At 37.7% G+C, this 18,429-nt stretch overlaps 2 protein-coding genes across 3 annotated transcripts; both read right to left on the bottom strand.

Annotated features, from left to right (window-relative positions):
- Positions 1-579: 579 nt before the first annotated feature.
- LOC139142319 (epithelial membrane protein 1-like) lies at positions 580-6,169 on the bottom strand. The gene is made up of 3 exons (XM_070712227.1): positions 5,499-6,169; positions 2,984-3,124; positions 580-2,058 (listed from the first exon to the last, which is right to left on the bottom strand). Exons 1-3 carry the CDS (start codon positions 5,698-5,700, stop codon positions 1,865-1,867), a joined length of 537 nt encoding a protein of 178 aa, XP_070568328.1. The 5' UTR covers positions 5,701-6,169; the 3' UTR covers positions 580-1,864.
- Positions 6,170-10,292: 4,123 nt separating this feature from the next.
- LOC139142325 (epithelial membrane protein 1-like) lies at positions 10,293-16,420 on the bottom strand. 2 transcript variants are annotated; one of them, XM_070712231.1, is made up of 3 exons: positions 15,911-16,420; positions 13,428-13,568; positions 10,293-11,723 (listed from the first exon to the last, which is right to left on the bottom strand). In XM_070712231.1, exons 1-3 carry the CDS (start codon positions 16,098-16,100, stop codon positions 11,530-11,532), a joined length of 525 nt encoding a protein of 174 aa, XP_070568332.1. In that variant the 5' UTR covers positions 16,101-16,420; the 3' UTR covers positions 10,293-11,529. The 2 variants fall into 2 exon arrangements, with proteins under 2 accessions (XP_070568332.1, XP_070568333.1); XM_070712232.1 differs by having other exon boundaries at positions 11,229-11,687.
- Between the last annotated feature and the right edge of the window lie 2,009 nt (positions 16,421-18,429).

Here is an 18,429-nt window from a genome sequence, read left to right as displayed (position 1 = left end):
TACATTTTTTACATTTATTACACGAAAGGTCTGCACGAAATACATTCTAAGATCGGGTCGGGTCTAGCTGGGCTTGTGTATTTCGTACGGACATTCATTGAAAAAATATATTAAATGTAAAGAATTTATTTCGTGCAAGCCCAGCTAGACCCGACCCGATCTTAGAATGTATTTCGTGCAGACCTTTCGTGTTATAAATGTCAAAAATGTATTAAATGTAAAAATGTATTTCGTGCATGAATAAATGTAAAAAAATGTAAAACGTGAAGAATTTTTGACTACTGGCCATCATGGATGAGACAAGACGAGACAATTGGAAAGACAAAGAAATGCAGAAACGAAGATATAGAAGCTTCATTAAAAGTCAGTCTGACAAATTAATGATTATGCACAAGCGCGAGCAAGGAAGACGTATGATATGCGCACTGATAAGATTAACCCTTTGAATGCCAAAGTCGATTTTTGTTGCCTTTACAGAATATAACACCAAACACTTTTTTCAATTTTAGACAATTTGTTCAGATTTTTTTAATCAAACATTTTGCAAAGTTATGACTACTTGATCCACAACTATAAAAAATCGCAAAAAATCATAAAAAATTTGTAAATGTTACATGGAAATTATTTTGGAAAAATTACAGCACTGACCGGGTTAAGATAATGACTACAACAGCTTCTTCCAGCACTTGGAAAGGCATCGTTGCCTTTCTAGAAGTAGAAAGTAACTCAAACCTCACCACCATTACAAACTCCACAGAATGTAGGTATCGTACAACGAAAAATAATTCACACAGTCCTCGAAAGATGGAGACCAAGATTACTAGTACTCATTCTTTCATTCTAGATTAATCATTCTTTTTTTATTTACAAATCTTTTTAAAAAAGCGGAAAAGTCAATTTCGTCTGGAGGAAAACATTCATTTTGGGAATTTGAGAGTAATGTCAACTATATTAATTACTCCTATGTGAAAGTATCGGACGTTGATAATGATGGACAATAAAAATATATTTAAGCAATAATGTACCCCCACCCGGCACGTAATGGACGAAAACAAACTTTGCATGACATAATGCACGATCCTAAATTTTGCCATGTCGAGTACATTATTGAGTGCATCGTTTACTCGAGTCCATTATTGGCCGGGAAGGAGTTGCATTATTCTATTATTTTATAGTTTTAGTGAAGCCAGTGAATTTGTAGGTGTACAAAATATCTTGGGCGACAATACTGGATAATCGTATACATTCTCAGTAATAATCTGAGTGATGACGTCACAAAACTCACATGTATTATATTATCATTTATAACACAAATCTAAATGTTTGTTCTTGATGACGACCCCATTGGCAATGTATAAACACATTTCCTAAAAGACATGCGAAATATCAATGCTTGATATGTTAAAACACTGAATGGATATGGTTTTTTTAGCGAAATCATACAAGCATCAGAATGAGATAGACACAATAATTTTACAAGCAATAACTTTAACCCTTTCACCCCCAGTTCCCTGTATACATGTCCAAGATCACCATTGATAACAATGGGTTTGGGTGGAACCATGGTGGTGAAAGGGTTAAAGCGAAGGGAACATTTAATTATTGTAAGCAATTTCTGGACGAATGAGCTGCAGAGCGAATTTAAAAGCTGCTCCAAAAGCAAAAACCAGTGTAAAACCTGTCATGAATTTAATATCTACAAATTATGAATTGTCAGGCGTTCTGAACTATAAATTATAAAATTTGAAAAAGTATATTTATAACATGCAATCACGCTGTTCTATTTAACATTACTTTGTTCTCGTGCTTTTAGTGTTGTAGACACAAAACGCCTGTTTTAACATCAATGTTCATGTGAACATATTTATGAAAGTGACACATCCTTTTCCATAAGCTTGACTGGTGTATCTAAGCCACCAAGCAGAATGAGGACGCCTCCAGCGATGGCGATCGGTATGGAGAGCCAGGCGAGGATGATGGAATAGCCAAAGCCGAACCCCTCCAAATCCGCACCTTTGTACACTGCTATCGAGATGGTACCGCACAACACCAACACGGCTTTAAGACGGAAAGGGATGAAATAAGAATTAATGAAACGATTGATCTTTGAGGTAAAACACCAAAAAGTTAACAAGTCCTAGCCTACACATTGTACAATGGACCTCGGCGACAAATATTCGGACTGCTCATTTTTTAGCAATACTTTGGGCTATTTTGGTTTTCTTGTGGACTCGTTTCGAAGCTTCTGGAGAGACTAAAGCATTTGTTTGTTTGGTTTTTTGTTTGTTGAACTTAAAAAATTCAGTTCCCCCTGTCCATGAAGGTAAATTAACATAGGAATAGCGGCCATTAACTTTGAAATACTGTTAATTTTTAGGTTATTTGTGTCTGTAGTACCAAATTTTGAAGCTTAACACCCAAACTTTTATTTTTATAATGAAATAAAATGTTTCGAAGTTTCTTTGTTGAGAGTTTGAGCAAAATTAAAACGTTCAGTTTTTATGCCGAGCGCGTATTACATTAATTTAATTAACAAAATGAAACATGCTAATTATATCTTGTGAGTAGTTATTTCTAACCATAAAGAGAGTCCGTGGATAACATGACGATGACTGGAAAGCTTAAGTTTCACCAAAATTCGTACGCGCGAGCATTTTCCCCAATTAAACTTCTCAATCATTCAGTCCTAAAACCTTCAATGAACATTTGGCAGGGTCAATTATCATAATTACAATATACGTTTTAAGAAAGCAACACTTAAAGGTATACTGTCACCTGTTCCAATTTTGCGACAGTTACCATGGAAAGAGAAAATCTAACCAATCACAGATTTTAAGCGGGTGGCCGCTTTTAAAATCCAGCGCCCTCACATCGGCATTTTGAATGCCAAGGAACACCCCTTTGGTCATATATGGGCATATCTAGATTACGGGTTACTGTATACCTATAACAAAGTGTTAGCAATCAATGTTTGAAAACGCACCTGCCCCAATGATTAGTCCCGCAGATACCTTCACGAACTTCTTCTGGAGTTTCTTGAAGAAGACAAGGAAGGGAATAACCAGAGCTCCCACGGAAATCAATATTGCCGTGATCATGGCAAACCGAGAGAAGTAGGTTTCAGCTGCAGAAAAAAAGGATGCATCACGTGATTGAGTAACAGACTGTCATGGTGCGACATGTAATATATATGATATTATATCATACCAGTATATTGATGGTGCAAATACAGCTATCTGATTGGTCGAGACGCGAAAAGAACCGTGGTACATTGGCGATATACCACGGCTCTCTTTCGCGCGAGCTCTCAGCTTGAGCAAAAATCCGTTTATGACGTTCCAGGCCAGAATTTCAATATTCTGTTATGATATAATAGCAATAAATCACACCAGCGACGGTACACCACTCGATTTGACCAGTTCACTTCATATATGCACTCGCTATCGCCCGTGCATATGTGTCGTGAACTGGTCAAAATCTCGTTTTATACCATCGTTTGGTGTGCTTTATTGCTTATTAGCAGACTATAAAGTCGCCATATTTGCATTATTCAGCTACTGCCTGATTCTATTATTTGAAGAATTATATATTTACATTACGCATGCATTTTACTCTCTGACAGTAATGTCACGAATGCGTATTGGTGCAAGTTGATGTTCAATGCCAATTTATCAATCTTTCCTTTAATAATTTGCAGTCCGTTTACGTTTGACCAAGCTTCATTTTTCGAATTCTAAATAGTATATGATCACTCGCAGTATGTTTCTATAAATGACTACAACAACCTAAAAAAACTCAGTACAAGGCAAGCTTTGCTGTTGCTGGCTTACAACATATAGCAAATATTGAAGATTTCATCACCGAAAAGTTTGTTTTTTTTAAATTTGGTTTCATAGTTCATACTGTGCTAGTCTGACAGTGGTGCTCGACTACAATGGGGCATTAACCCCTGCCCCGCAGGCGACATATCCTCACGGCTAAAACTTGGTGATGCGAAAAGTCATTCTTTGAAGTCATTCATCATTACTTCAGAAAGCCTTTGTTCATTTATCAAGTGGCTTCTCTCTTTATCAAGGATCATGGGACGAGTAGATACACCAGGATCATGGGACGAGTAGATACACCATTGCCCTATTGTGTCCTGCTAATGACAAAGATGATTTATTTTCCTAGCAATTCATTCTGTAGTATCTGAAATTGCGAATTGCCCACATTCAGCTAACTTGACACGCTATTTAAATGATTACATTCTTGTTACCATGACTCTCCAAGTTCAAGTCAACAAAACATAACAAAATACTATCGCGAACTGCAGCTTATCGTACCAGATGATACATGTTTTATTACCATTGTTTCTTAGGGCACTGTCACACCTTGACTATGTAGCCAGCATATGCCGACCTATCAAAATTTCTCTAAAACGCTGGCTTGCTGAACTAACGATGTATTTTAGGCATATAAAGAGCATATTCATAACGTACTCATTGGTTAAAATACGTTTGGGTACCCTAGACAATTATCTTGACTCATTTCGACTTATGGGTAACTTATAAGTAAACGTGTGTGAACCTGTGTCAACGAGCGCATAACCTAACTACAACTTATGCCCCCTCCCCCCGTGTGAGGGACGCATGAGCCGTTTGCTGGCGTACGTCGAAAAGTTTTGTGCATGTACACAAGTTTTCGACGACCTCGCCGTACTACGACGCATACCAGCGTGCTTCAGCGTGCTTCAGCGTGCTCTTAACTTACACAAAACTTGCCCATAACGTATTCGACGTACGCCCAGCGCATTCGCCAAATTCCCTTCGTCAACGTGTGACAGGACCATTATATTCAAATTGAAAGACAGTCGGCGAAAGACCAGTACAAAGAAGACAAGTTTGAAAAAAATGACATTTGCATAAGTTGAATTCACATTATGTTTGCATAAAAACTAAGCCATTGTTCCAAGTGTCACATATAATTTTTAAATGCAATCATGTCATTTTATGCCTGTAATAAGTTAGAGATATGTAACTAACCAATTTCTTTTTGAGTAATTGAAAAAAGGTGGCTATTTTCACAGTGAAAGCAAATACAGTCTTATACATCACTGTTAGCTCTGACTTTACCGGTAACCTTTCTGGTGTAACAATAGCGCGTTGTATTACACACTAATAAAAGTTAATGAAAGTGTCTCCTTGTTATTGCGTAGTCGGCCTCCAAGAAACTTGAACGCCGATTTTATTCGGTTTGATTTATAGACCGCAGTAAAGAACAATGTATTTGGGAAAATTCAAGTTGGCTGTGAATTACAAAAGTTAAAGAGTGAAACCGAGCATAGTTATCTCAACTCCTGAAAATTCATTAAAGTATGTAAAACAGACATTACAAATTTCAGAATTTTTGAATATCACCTTACAAAGGAAAGAAGATAAGCATTTAACAACAAGAAACCAATGTTACGACGCCGTGCGGTAGATGTTATTCGCTTCAGCGCCTCCATACGAACTTACCTGGGACATTTTCAGTCATAGGATAACATGTGTTTGTGGAAGGACCCGAGCTACACAGTTTCCACAAGCCAACAGTAGTTTTTGCCGATGATTCTTCGTAACTTGCCTGGACCCACGAATTGGTCGCAGTAGCGATGATATAGAAAAGCACAGCCAGCACGGTCAGACCGATGCCGATGAACGGTAGAATTGGAGATCCCATGATCACGATGAGGGTCTTCTCTGGGTGATATTACGCGAAAAAGTGCTACATCGACGCCTCAGACTGAGGATTCAAATTAATGTTAGACTACCAGGTTACTGGTCCTCGGCACTGATTTGTTAAAATCGTTTCCACAACAGCCTTATTTTACAAGCCCGTTCTGATTGGCTGATTATAGTGACGGCGTTCAACCGAACCCTTACTGCATCACCAAGGGAACGGAGGTGAAATCATGGATTCAACGTCATTAAGTACTTTAACAATGGACGGATTGCAAACGCCTTGACCTTAAAATAATCAATTTTAAATGGTGTAAATGTTGGCGTGCTTGAAATATATTGTTTCGGATACACCTTAGCGTAGCTGTCAATGCTGAAAATTTCCACGTGACAGAGAGAGAGTCAGTTAGAATTATGCACTCTTTGACAATATTCTAGCGACCATCACGTGAGTAAATATTATATCGAAATAACACTGGACGATATCAAGTCTATCAGGAAAACAGTTTTCGCCACCAACGGTAAGAAGAAATGTTATGATCTTTAAAAAGAGCCAGGGCGTACAGTTAATATGTCCTTGAAATATGTCCTTCAACCTAGTTAAGGTTAAAAACATCTAAGTATACAGTTGATTGGTTTTGAAAGCTGTGATAAATGAACGCATACATGAAGCATGACATGACACGACTTTGCTTGTTGTGTCTCTGTATTGCAGTATATTGTTACAAATCTTTGTATGCCCTTCTGTCTTCTTGAACTTTCACAATGGGTCTTTTTTAATTTTCTGCATGAAGCGTCTCATTCAGGTTATTGCTACAATTCGCGAAGCCGATCGAGCGTGAACGGTGTGTACCACTTGATGTCAAGAGAACATTCGGCTAGTAATATAGGTCGTTACATTCGAGGATCTGTAAAAAAATCCCTGGGGAAAAGAAAAATTCTCTGAGCGGTAGAAAACACAGGTTCGAAAATATATGTTCGATTTTTTGAATGACAGTTTAATTTCCAAAATCGAACCTGTATTTGTTATTATCATGTTTGGTATTTTTAGGGATACAACTTGTATTTTGATTGACACAATTTAAATTTATTTAAAACCAACACGACTATTTAAGCATGAAAACTCAGCTCATATATGCATGACAGAAATGTATAATAATGCGCATTTCGTATTGAAAGGGTATTGTGTTTATAAGTCTGTAGCTTCAACAAGAACATGAATAGTTGGAAAAACACAACTCTGAGTCAAAAGAGACAAATTTATGTTTCATGGCGAAAATTGACTTTCATCCCACAATATATTTTCGCATACGCTTATCGCACGCCCTACGCTACGACCTTGACACATTTCTTGGATTGCACTTATAATATTCTTCAAATGCATCCAGGTCCTCTAAACAATACAGCAATCATCAAGTTTTGACCTTTAATCTTGACATTTTCAAGAATGTGTATTAAAGAGCCATTATTTGTAACTTTTGACCATTTTTTACCTCGGAAAATTCCATGTTGGAGGCTCATATTTGTTGCAAAATGTTGTATTACGAAGAAACAAACATGATTAGTGATGTTATAGCCACACAAAACTGCTAATTTTTGTTCAGACGTGTTGCCCTTCCGAGCTCGTTTGTTGATGTCTGGCATGCTCAGCGTGCTTGGGAGAACGTATATATGATGACGCCGCGATCATGCGAGATGTACAAGTTCACGTTTATTGCGGGATCAAAACAACATTGCGTCGTGGATTGCCAGACATCTTGCTACGCAAGGTGCTCGGACAATGGACTACGACGTAAGTGCTGGGCATAAGTAATGAATATTTATTTTGAAATTGCTGTAAATGGCTTGCGCAGGTGCAGAAGAATGCCTACGTTGCAATCCGCGTGTCAACAGAGTTTGTATTTCTGTCCGGACAAAAATTGAAATTTTCGTTGTAAAATCACATGTTACTTAGTTGTAGGGCACGTAATGTTTCCGAATAGCAGCGATTTTCTGTTATTTGACAGGCTATTCAACATGAGCCAGTGATCATTTCAATCAAAACTAACGAAAAATCGCCAGAAGATACAGCTAATGGAACTTTAATGAGACGAATTGTCCTTAAAAATTGTCAAAAAGGATAAATTTACAAATATTGAAAAGCAGATGGCTTTAAATACTACAATTTTTATACTACTTTAACATTTAAGTGGATAATTACAATTTTGATATTTTCACAAGAAAATTGATAAATACTAAATGCTTTGAGTAAACCCTCTCTTAGAAAGCATATTCTGTGACTTTTACTGTTCATCTTATAATCACAAAATAGTTCCAATTGCGTTCTGTTTAAATTGAACGTCTTGTCAAATCAGGAGTAACTCCTTTGGTAAGAAACTGACTGCAATCTGAATACTCCACATTATGTAGCCAGTAAAATGTTGGTGTATTTTCCTGAGTTAGAACGCTAAAAGGGCCAACTCTCCCTCTGTACAAAATTATAAAGCTGTCGATAAATCCATCGAGTTTTGTCCTGTGTGATGCTAAAATTGGTACGCGGATATTACACTTCGAAAAATGAAAAAATTCTTCAAAAAAGTATTTGTTCATTCTCAAATATGGCAATATTTTTGATATTGCAACTGACACAAAATTGCAAAAATGGCTAGGTAAAATTATATCTAAACTAATTCGAGAAATTTCGCGAACCAGGTTGCAGATTAAGGCAGTTGTAAGAAAGGGCATTGCCATCATGAACGCAAGTGAAGGTTGTCATATGCTTGGTTATCAGGTCCCTTTGACAAGAGGGTTACTGACCTTAAGCTTCACAATGGCACACTGTGTGACCTCTGCCATGACAATGCCCTCCCTGGTGGAAGACAATTGTCAACTGTAACAACATAGTGTAGTTGTCTCGTTGCCATGGAGTTATCGGTTCATTATAAACCTGAACATCAATTGCATTAGTTTATTTTATAGAGTGTTGGTGAGATTTATGCTATTTCAAATTGGCCAAGGATTAGAAAAAAAATTGTTGAAAAATTACAAACAAACACAAAACACACTCTGGAAAACTGCTACATATGCAAGACAGACACTATGAAGTCGAAAATTGTTCAATAAACAAAGAATATGTGACAAAAACAGATACAAGAAACTGATATCACGACGCCCTCTATCTCCTTTCTAGAGTACAGCATGGCCGTACGAACTTACCTGGTACATTGCAAGACTTAATATCAGAACACGTGTTTACGGACGATGCTGTGTCACAAAGTTTCCATAAGCCAACGGTACTTTTCACCGACGTTTCTTCGTAACTTGCCCAAGAATTGGTCGAAGTAGCCACGATGTTGAAGAGCGCAGCTAGCACGTCCAAACCGACACCGATGAACAGTAGAGCAGGAGATCCCATAATTACAATATCAGTCTACACTCTCGGTGAATAAAACATTCGACTCCGTCTCCAACAGTGGATCCTAATTAACGTTATAGCTGCGTACTATTATGTTTCTCGTCCTGGCCAGTAAATTGTCAAGTTCATATCGACAACAGTCTTAACTTACGAGCCGTTCCGATTGGTTGAACTAAGTGATGACTTTTCAACCGAACCCTGACCTCATTACCACGGTAACTGAGGTCACAACAGGGATCAAACTTCAATAAGTATATAACCTAAGGAACTCTTGCAAATGCCTTGATTGTCAAATTATCATTTCCATGCGAATGGCGGGAAACGTTGGGAGTTTTTTTGTGTGGCTTTTTACCGTCACCTTACATAAATTCCGTTAAACAAATAACATTTTCGTCTAAAACAAGGAAGGTTAGTAGACGGAATCTCTCTGAGTCAGTACACTTTCAGGGATATATTCTAAAAATCATGAACACACATGAATATTATGTCGCTACCCCGAAAACTGGAGGAAGTCCTGTATGAATCAAGAAGTAGTTAAGACAGCAAGCAATTTAAGAGTACGCATATTTCTCTTTCCTTCTTTGTGGCTAAGTTTTAAGCACTAGAGCTTGACCAGCGTGACATGGCAGTTCGATTGTGATGTTCAGGTACAGGTTCGTTTATTGTTGGCAAGTTTTTGTGTCCCTCTGGTTTGGAGGACATGAACAATGGCTTTCTTTTGCTATGAACATAGTAGAGCGGGCCGCTTTTGATCAAGACATAAACCTATTCATCTCCAGCTCCATGGTCCACAATCATTATTGAGAAGAATGAGTTACGGTTTAGGCTACAATAGCGTTGACGGAGCATTTCAGTGAGATTGCCCCTATCGTCCTCGCAACGCTGTGTCTGCGGTATATGCCGCTCATTTCATGTCAAAGGCAAAGGGGCAGTACAAGTTGACACAGTCGAGGTTCTGTAAAAGTTGCTGGGCGTGAAAGTAAAATGAAAATTAATATGCATGACTGAGATCTTTACAATTACCAACATTAATTGGCATCATTTTCCAAAACGAGTGTGAACAGCAAACGCTAGTCTTGGCGCATTTTTGACGACTTCGTGTGATAAACACAGTAAAAATTCAAAAGACACCGACTCCTGAAAAGTTCAGAACACAAATAAAATCCAATCCTTTATATTCCTCGTAAGACATCTTCGTTCGTTTAAATATTTCATTCGTTTATTGAAAGGTGCTTAACTTCTCCATGCATGACAGAGGACTCAGGGCCATCCTATGTGATTCACATATATTTGTTAACGCAAGACAATTGAAATTAAGATAAAGAAACTTTGTAGGCGGGTGTCCCTATAGATCTAGGAGACTTTCGGCAAACTTTTCTCATTACCCTTGTCCGTTTACTTTAGACTTATATCTGGCCACCATCAAAGGCAGCGAATCTTTAGAGAGAAAGTTATAAAAAGAGACTGACAAAGAGAGACAGACACAAGGGGAGAAAGTGACATCCGAAAGCTGGGCAACAAGCAGACATTAAAAGTGACATAAAACATTACACATAGTCTTCTAGAGAAAGACGACGCTAAATAAGGCGCAAAAAGATTCTGCTGACTGCCAGCTAATACTTAGGCTAGCCGTTCATCTGTACTTCAAGGCTGGCCGTCATGTACAATACATTCGTTGCCTTGAACTTTTGACCTCAGTGTCAAGTAGTTCTACAATTTTACATATGCTGCGAAAATATTTTATGCACCCCATTTCGAAGGATTTCTTTTAATCCTTCAACATTTATTCCATGCTTATTGTAGAAAAACCTAACATATTTTTCATAATAAACTAATACAACACTGGCTACAACAGAATACGTGGTTGCTTCCACTTGAAACGTTAGAGTGCGAGAAACGATGACAACTCCAGAACATGCTATCTTAAAAACCTACTACCGATTTCAAACATACGTTTTTGATATTGAGCCCTATACACTAAAATGTGTGTTTGCTAACGTAATCGCAGATTTGATGGCCCTGTCGGCAAAGCAAGGAGCCTTTTGATAAATTTGTATGAATCAAAATATGTATAAATTTGGCAAAGAAATCATAAAAGCAACAGAATAAAATTTAGAGAGCTGAAACTTTATTAAAGCAACCTTAACACCCACATGTTGATATCGATGCTGAGATAAGCTACAAGAAGAGTATTATTATTATCTATTAGATACAAAAATCCTTATAAAATCTTATCCATACGCACTATCTGCAAAATAGTCATTGCAGCGTAAATTACAATTGGCTGTCCTTTCTCTACACCTTGCGATCACGATGTAGTTTAATATCATACGTCTCCATGCTCTGGGTCATATACGCAACGACTGGTCTGACTATGTTTTCAGGTGACGAAGGAGAGCCTCAGGAAGTTGCACATCTTCGTCCGTTGTAAGAAGTCTAAGCAAGTGCCACATCATTCTCCATAAACTTGACCGGAGTTTCCAGACCACCGAGCAGAATAAGGACGCCACCAGCGATGGCTATCGGTATGGAGAGCCAGGCGAGGATGATGGAGTAGCCATAGCCGTACTCGGTCAAGCGGTCCTCCTTGAACACTGCGAACGAGATGGTGCCGCACAATACCAATACGGCTGACGAAAAGGAATTACAAAAAACAACAACTTAATCATGTAGCATCGTGGACACAGACATTGAAACATCCACTTTAACAATGTGGGTAGTGGCGAGACTCTTTCCATGGAGTTCAAAGTCATACAGGGATTAATTCTGATAGAATTGAAATTTTACGTCAAGGCGAGGAAAAGAAGATTAGCAAATATGTCTAATGTGTAATGTTTGCAATATGCAAATTTACACGAAACGCGATTTGAGCTAATTTGGGATAATTGGATATTGTAGTAATAGTGATTTAATATGCATATATGAGCTCATCTGCTTTTCGTTTTTAACAATACACTTATTTTCATTTAATTTATAATATTGGAACTTTTAAGCTATAGGGCACCTCACACTTTTGATAAATTTGAACAATTTGAAGATCCCTCTCTCTCATATTAGTTCCAATCGTGTTACGATTGCATTTACTCAATAGAACATTGCCTTTGCAAAACACGAATTCCAACATCTTGAGTCAACGTGCGATGATTGCACTGGAGAAACAAATGACTTAAAATGACCATTTTCAAATCGAAATAAAAACAATATTCCTATAAACACCTGTTTTAACAGGGTGAACAGTTTCTGAGAGAATCGTCAGACAAGCATAACAACCGATATTACTTAATCACGTCAAGCATTTGCACTGTGACTCGGGATTTTTATTTGTGATTTTCAAAGGAAATGGTCTGATGTTAAGTTTCTCAGAGTTGAGGCACATTTTTGTGACAAAACTGTATACGAGCCTGTAAACCAAACTCCTGTGAAAAGTTTCTTAGAAGACTGTTCTGCCAATATGACGACCGATATTATGTGTAACCATTTTTTCTATTTTCAAATGAATGGCAGAAACTGATTATAAGGTCAAAGATCACCCACGACCACTTAGAATACATTTTGGACCCACTTCTGCAAAACATCAGTTTGTACAACAGCCCTATGGGGCCCTTACAGTTGCTCTATATAATGGGGCAGCAACTACCAAATTGGGGAAAGTGCACTAAAAGAGACAAAAATATGAGGTTATAGATACTCTTAAATATATGACAGTACAACCAAGAGTGCATAAAATTGTTTACATTATTTGCATTCACCACCAGGCCAGTTATCAAATCATAAATCATTGAACATATTGAGTCTTCTATTATTAGGTGCCAGTACATGAAAAAAGAATCAGCAATCTCAAAATAAATAACTCTCACGGCAATCTACGTTTTAGTTTGCAAGAATAGTGCTTTCAAAATACACTAACAATGGGCTAGGTTTTGACGTAAAAAATATCGCTTTCCCAAATTAAAATGTAATGATTTTTATTCATTACTGAATGATACTAACTGTAGACGATACATCCCATCATTTAAACTTGCTTTCTCGAGTGTTTTTGCCGCTTGATCGTGGTCACGTTTTTAAATAAATTTGAAAGTTATTCAGGAACAGCATGTATCTGGATATCAATGACAGGAGCAATGCATTTAGTCTGCCACTTCTCTAATATCTGCATTCGTCCGACATACAGACAGTTCTCAGATGGGCGCATTGAATCCCGGCACATGTACGTAATAGTTGAGCCAAAAAAAAATCTCTCATATTTTTAGTTCGAGGCTAAGGTTTGCATACATGAGTAAATTCCTACATTAAAAAACAACAAATGAAAAGTACTGAATCATGTTAAAACGCACCTGTACCAATGATTAATCCAGCAGATACCTTCACCAACTTCTTCTGAAGTTTCTTGAAGAACACAAGGAGAGGGATAATGAGAGCTCCCACGGCAACCAATATGGCCGTGATCATGGCAAACCGGGAGACGTAGATTGCGTCTGCAGAGAAATTGTAACGTCACAGCGTCACAGGGCTTCAGCAAAAATAATGAAATAGAATATAGTTCTGTGTTGTTAAGTTTATAGTACATTCACGGAATAGTTTGTAGTATACGTTTATGTCATTCTGAGTAAAAAAATGACAAGTTGCCGTATCAGAATAGTTCGATAATATGCAAATACGGAATAATCATTCGTCAATTTTCACAAATCTTTCAGCGTAACTAGCTAAAGCTATGCATGAAAATGTACATCTGGTGTCACTTTTGAATTCTTGGCACTCAGTTTTGATGTTTGACCTAACTAAAATAAATACATTTGTAAATGAACTGCTGTCCGTCGAGTCAAGCACATCAAATTTTCGGTCGAACTAACCCTTAGAATGATAAGTACCTATGAACTCCGCTCAAACTCAGTCCAATCCGTTTCGATATGTTTTTGATATTTGGCTTAATTGCACGGGTTCGCTAAAAAGGTCTAAAAACCAGTACGCCACACCTACCACACTTCTTGCATGACTAAACCTCTGTATTACTTATAGATGTCAAGAATGAGATCGTGTCTTGTGAAGTAAGTTTCGATATATAGCCTTAACTATAACAAGAATCGATAGTTAATGATCAGTAAGCTATATCAAACAAACTTTTCGCATGCTAAATACAATTGAAATACCTTGAAAGTAACATCAAATTTGGTTTAGGCTTTAAAAGAAACCCATTACACTAAATCGACACTCAAAATTCTGACCAGATGGAGATTTATCGATGATTATTATGTGACACATCTTGAAATTTTATGACATATAGACGAATGATTTTCAAGCTGTCAGAGGCACACAATTTGTTGTATTGAAACCCCTTCCTCCACACGTGTACACCCATGACGTCTTGGGCTCCGACTGCAAATGATGTACAAACCTGTAAGGCTGTCAATTAAAGCATAGCGTTTATAATGGCTATACCAAAGTCGACATTATGGAGCACCGAACTTTGACCTTCCTAAAGCGATAGACCACCTAAGGACGCTAGTGTTAAACGTCGTGACACACTGTTGTCGAAGGCGGCTTTACTCATAAATGAAGCCGCTTTCGCTAGCACGCTTCACAAAACGACGTACAATCGTTGTATTTTGTCAGCCTAACAGTTTTGATGTTAATTTTGTATCCCAGCATTTCAATAAATGACGCCTCCTTTATATTATTTGAGAGTAGGAAGACAATGCATTACTTAAAAATATATGGTGCTGAAGACACATGACCTGTAGGTACAAATTACATTTTATGACAAGTTTTTGTTTGATTGACGTATATATTCATAATTTATTTTGCCTTTTCGATTTCTAGAATGTTGAGTATCCCTTCAATTCGTAGTAGAATCTTCCAAAGATCAACTTTTACCTCGTCACGAGTACACTATAGCTACAATGGCAGAATGCGTCACAATGGACCATTTCAGAATGATTGATAGATCGTGAAAAAAGCGTAGACCATAATTCAACCGCCGACCAAAGAAATAGTGCCACGCCCATTTCAAGTTGAAACCCTGGTTGTTAAAGGTGATACATGTACCTCGGTTTTCTTCGCAACAAGCGATGTTTGAACTCGTTATTGTTTACGCCTTGTTAGATCGATTTTTTAAATCAACAAATATGACACGGCAATGCACCGTACAAATAGCCGTTGACAAGCAAAGGGATTTGACTTATTTTCTCACAATTTTAAGAAACACATTCAAATTTATAATATGGTATTGCTGTATTACTGTCACATATACTTGCGAAATTGGCGAATTGTATCCAATTGAGCTATTTACAAGAAGTAGAGCAATTTGAATTGAACTTCAGGAACAGAACCGTCGTTGTGAGTTTGGCACAAGTGTTCAACATATCACAGTTAAGGCATCTCGGTCCTACGTGATCTGATGTTATCTTAGGCTTCACTGAGCTCGAGACTTTAGCAGTATTACAACACTCCGCCATGACAATGCAAAACACATTAAAATGGCTGTTTTAATTCCTATGGCAGGGTTGTATACTGAGGAAACATTGAAAATCATTTTAGCATTATAATGATAATTATATAAAGCGGAGATTGGAAAAAAGCTAACATGTTGTAATCGTAAATATTTATGCACATAAATGGTTAACGTTGAAGCGCGAATAATGTAGTCATGTAGAACACAGAGCTAGCATTACTCTTCTTTATTGAATTATATTGTTTACGATAACCCATTTTACATCTTTGAATGTTACTTTGTGAAATGACGAGTAGGAGAAATTGATAAAGGCAAGAAGAAATACTGAAATAATCCATCATATTACCCTAGAGTCGGGACAACGCTTACCAGCATTTGTCAAAATAAAACCAAGGGTGTCGCATGTTGACCCGTAACAGGATTTCCACAGACCCAAATCGGCAGTACTGTCGACCCCTCTGTGACTTGCCCATGCATTGGTCGCAGTAGCGATGATGTAGAAAAGCACAGCCAGCACTGTCAAGCCGATGCCGATGAAAGGTAGAATTGGAGATCCCATAATTACAATGTCAGACCACCGTTGGCGATGTTACAAGACAGATCAAGTATCCGACGTCTTCGAAATCAGGAAATTATAGTGACCGCCGGACTTGCTCGTCGCACGGCTTGTCTGTACCAGTTTGACTGTTTGTCGTTGTTACATCAATTGCTTACTGGTATTCCCATGTTCGAATAACAGCCGATACGATAGGCTTACCTGAAAATAGCCTTCAGCTAAGTTGTGGACGCGTATCTAGGGTAATGCCTTCCAGGGAAGGGGTTGACCCTGTGGGTTACTGGCATTGAAAGCTCGACTCATAATTTACAGCTATGCAGACAAGCTCTCACTAAAGCGTTGTTGCATTGTGAATCTGAGCAGTGGAAGAACAGCTTAGCTTCATAATTTTACTTCTATCGTTTTAAAAGTCAATGAAGCGTTCATCACAAAACAGCGCCACCTTGCTTCGATATCTCATGGAGAAGATCATCTTGAGACCGTATACCGCCGTACGATAACTCTAATGTTTTATTAACAGACTAGCTGTCATCGTTTCTGGGGAGTAAAATACTAACAGAAGCAAGATGCAAATAAAAATATTGATATGAAAAATCATTGGAAAAATATTGATGTGAAAATTTCAAATTTCGTGGGAGGAATTTCCATACTCTTTTGCTCTGGTAAAGGTTGTTTACTGTGTTTCTTTTCAGAAGGCGGAGCAAGAATGTACCTTTATTTTAGAGCAGAGCTAGACAGGGCATAACATTTCAACATAGCCAACACTGTGTTGATTAAACTGGGAGAGCTATTCTGTATACATGTACATGTAGTGCAGTACGAGTATTGCATTGTTTGTGGGTCAATCTGCGCATCGCGATTTGCAAGATTCAACGAAGTGGAACAGATTTGTACAGTAACCCCAAATTTTTATTCGTAATTTTGAAAGAGGATAGACTGTTTGAAGAAAGTTCGAGCAAAAGTTTAAATGTTTCATTTTCGAGGCGCATACCACCTTAATCACAAACCTCTTATATATAATAAGCTTATTTACGTACCACAAATATCAGCCACTTCATCATGGTACCATAATGCATTATTGTATTTCTTGTGGTATGTCTCTTATACTGCGAAAATATCACCCCAGTCACAGACTCTGCAGCAAAGTCAGCATCGACATCAGTATAGTCTGTTAAACGAGGCATGTTGATATATAGACTAGGGTCTATGAACCAACATCATTTTATTTCTTTGAGAAATGCTACATACGACACGGTTCGTAAGTTTTTGGACTAAAGAGCTACTGTGGGATGTTTTTCATTTCCGCTAGAGACGTTAAATTGCGTCATAAATGTACATCCATATACTTCTAATAATCTCTGCTGATCGCATTATTCTTCTAATGACCAATCAACTCGTTCGATCACCCTCAATGCGTAAGTTCTCTCATGTACATCTTTGTATTTCAGTATTTTACAAGTAGGCATTTAATTATCTATTGTTGCGTCTTTATCTTTTATTTTCTGTCTTTACCTTTCATTTTTCGGCTCCCTAAATCTTGATGACCTCCCATGCACAAACCAATGTTTGAACTAAACGGGCAAGGGGAGAACTAAACGTTTTAACATGTCTGTTCTGTATGTCTTGCATTAGCTGATATTGTAGACTTGTAGGATTATGGTTCACTACTATCAATTATGCCATATGTACATAGGGGGTAATGAACGCGTAAGTCAAAGGAAAATTACGATGAAATTAAAAAGGGGCGGGACAGTGTTCAACTAGCCGACTCACTTGTTCCAATGATTTTCATTCATATTTAGGATAACCTTGCCCTTGTCATTGTTCTAGTAAAGATCAAGAACTGAATAAGTTTCTTAAATGCCCTCTCTATGTAAAAACAGATAATTGTCCTCTGTCCTCTAAGCGCACGCCTGTGAGTTAGCGACTTGCGATCGTTCCGCTAGTGTGCAGTCACAAATGATGGTATGTGTTGGCTAACAGCTCCTAAGTACGTAAATAGCTTTAATAATCCTTGATACACCAATAGAGATCTTCTGATAACAAACGTGTTCTCGTACAGAAAAGGAAAAGATGTTAAGTTAAGCTAAACTCTGGCACATTCCATGGAGGCTGCATAATAAAATACATGTAGAACCGCCAATTTGTTCTTATACTCAGATGGCAAATTCAAATCAACATCAACTTTCTGTCATTGGCGCGGGAGATGCAATGTTATCAGAAAATGATAACAAGAGCGATGTATGGGATTAGGGAGAGATGAATATGAAAAGATGAACATATTAATGAATTATCTTTTCATGTAGCCGTACGTCCCTAGTGTAATATATAC

This window comes from Ptychodera flava, chromosome 10 (assembly GCF_041260155.1).
Source record: "Ptychodera flava strain L36383 chromosome 10, AS_Pfla_20210202, whole genome shotgun sequence".
Classification (NCBI taxonomy): domain Eukaryota; kingdom Metazoa; phylum Hemichordata; class Enteropneusta; family Ptychoderidae; genus Ptychodera; species Ptychodera flava.
The sequence above is the reverse complement of the archived record's forward strand: the minus strand, read 5'-3'. Positions and strand labels throughout refer to the sequence as shown.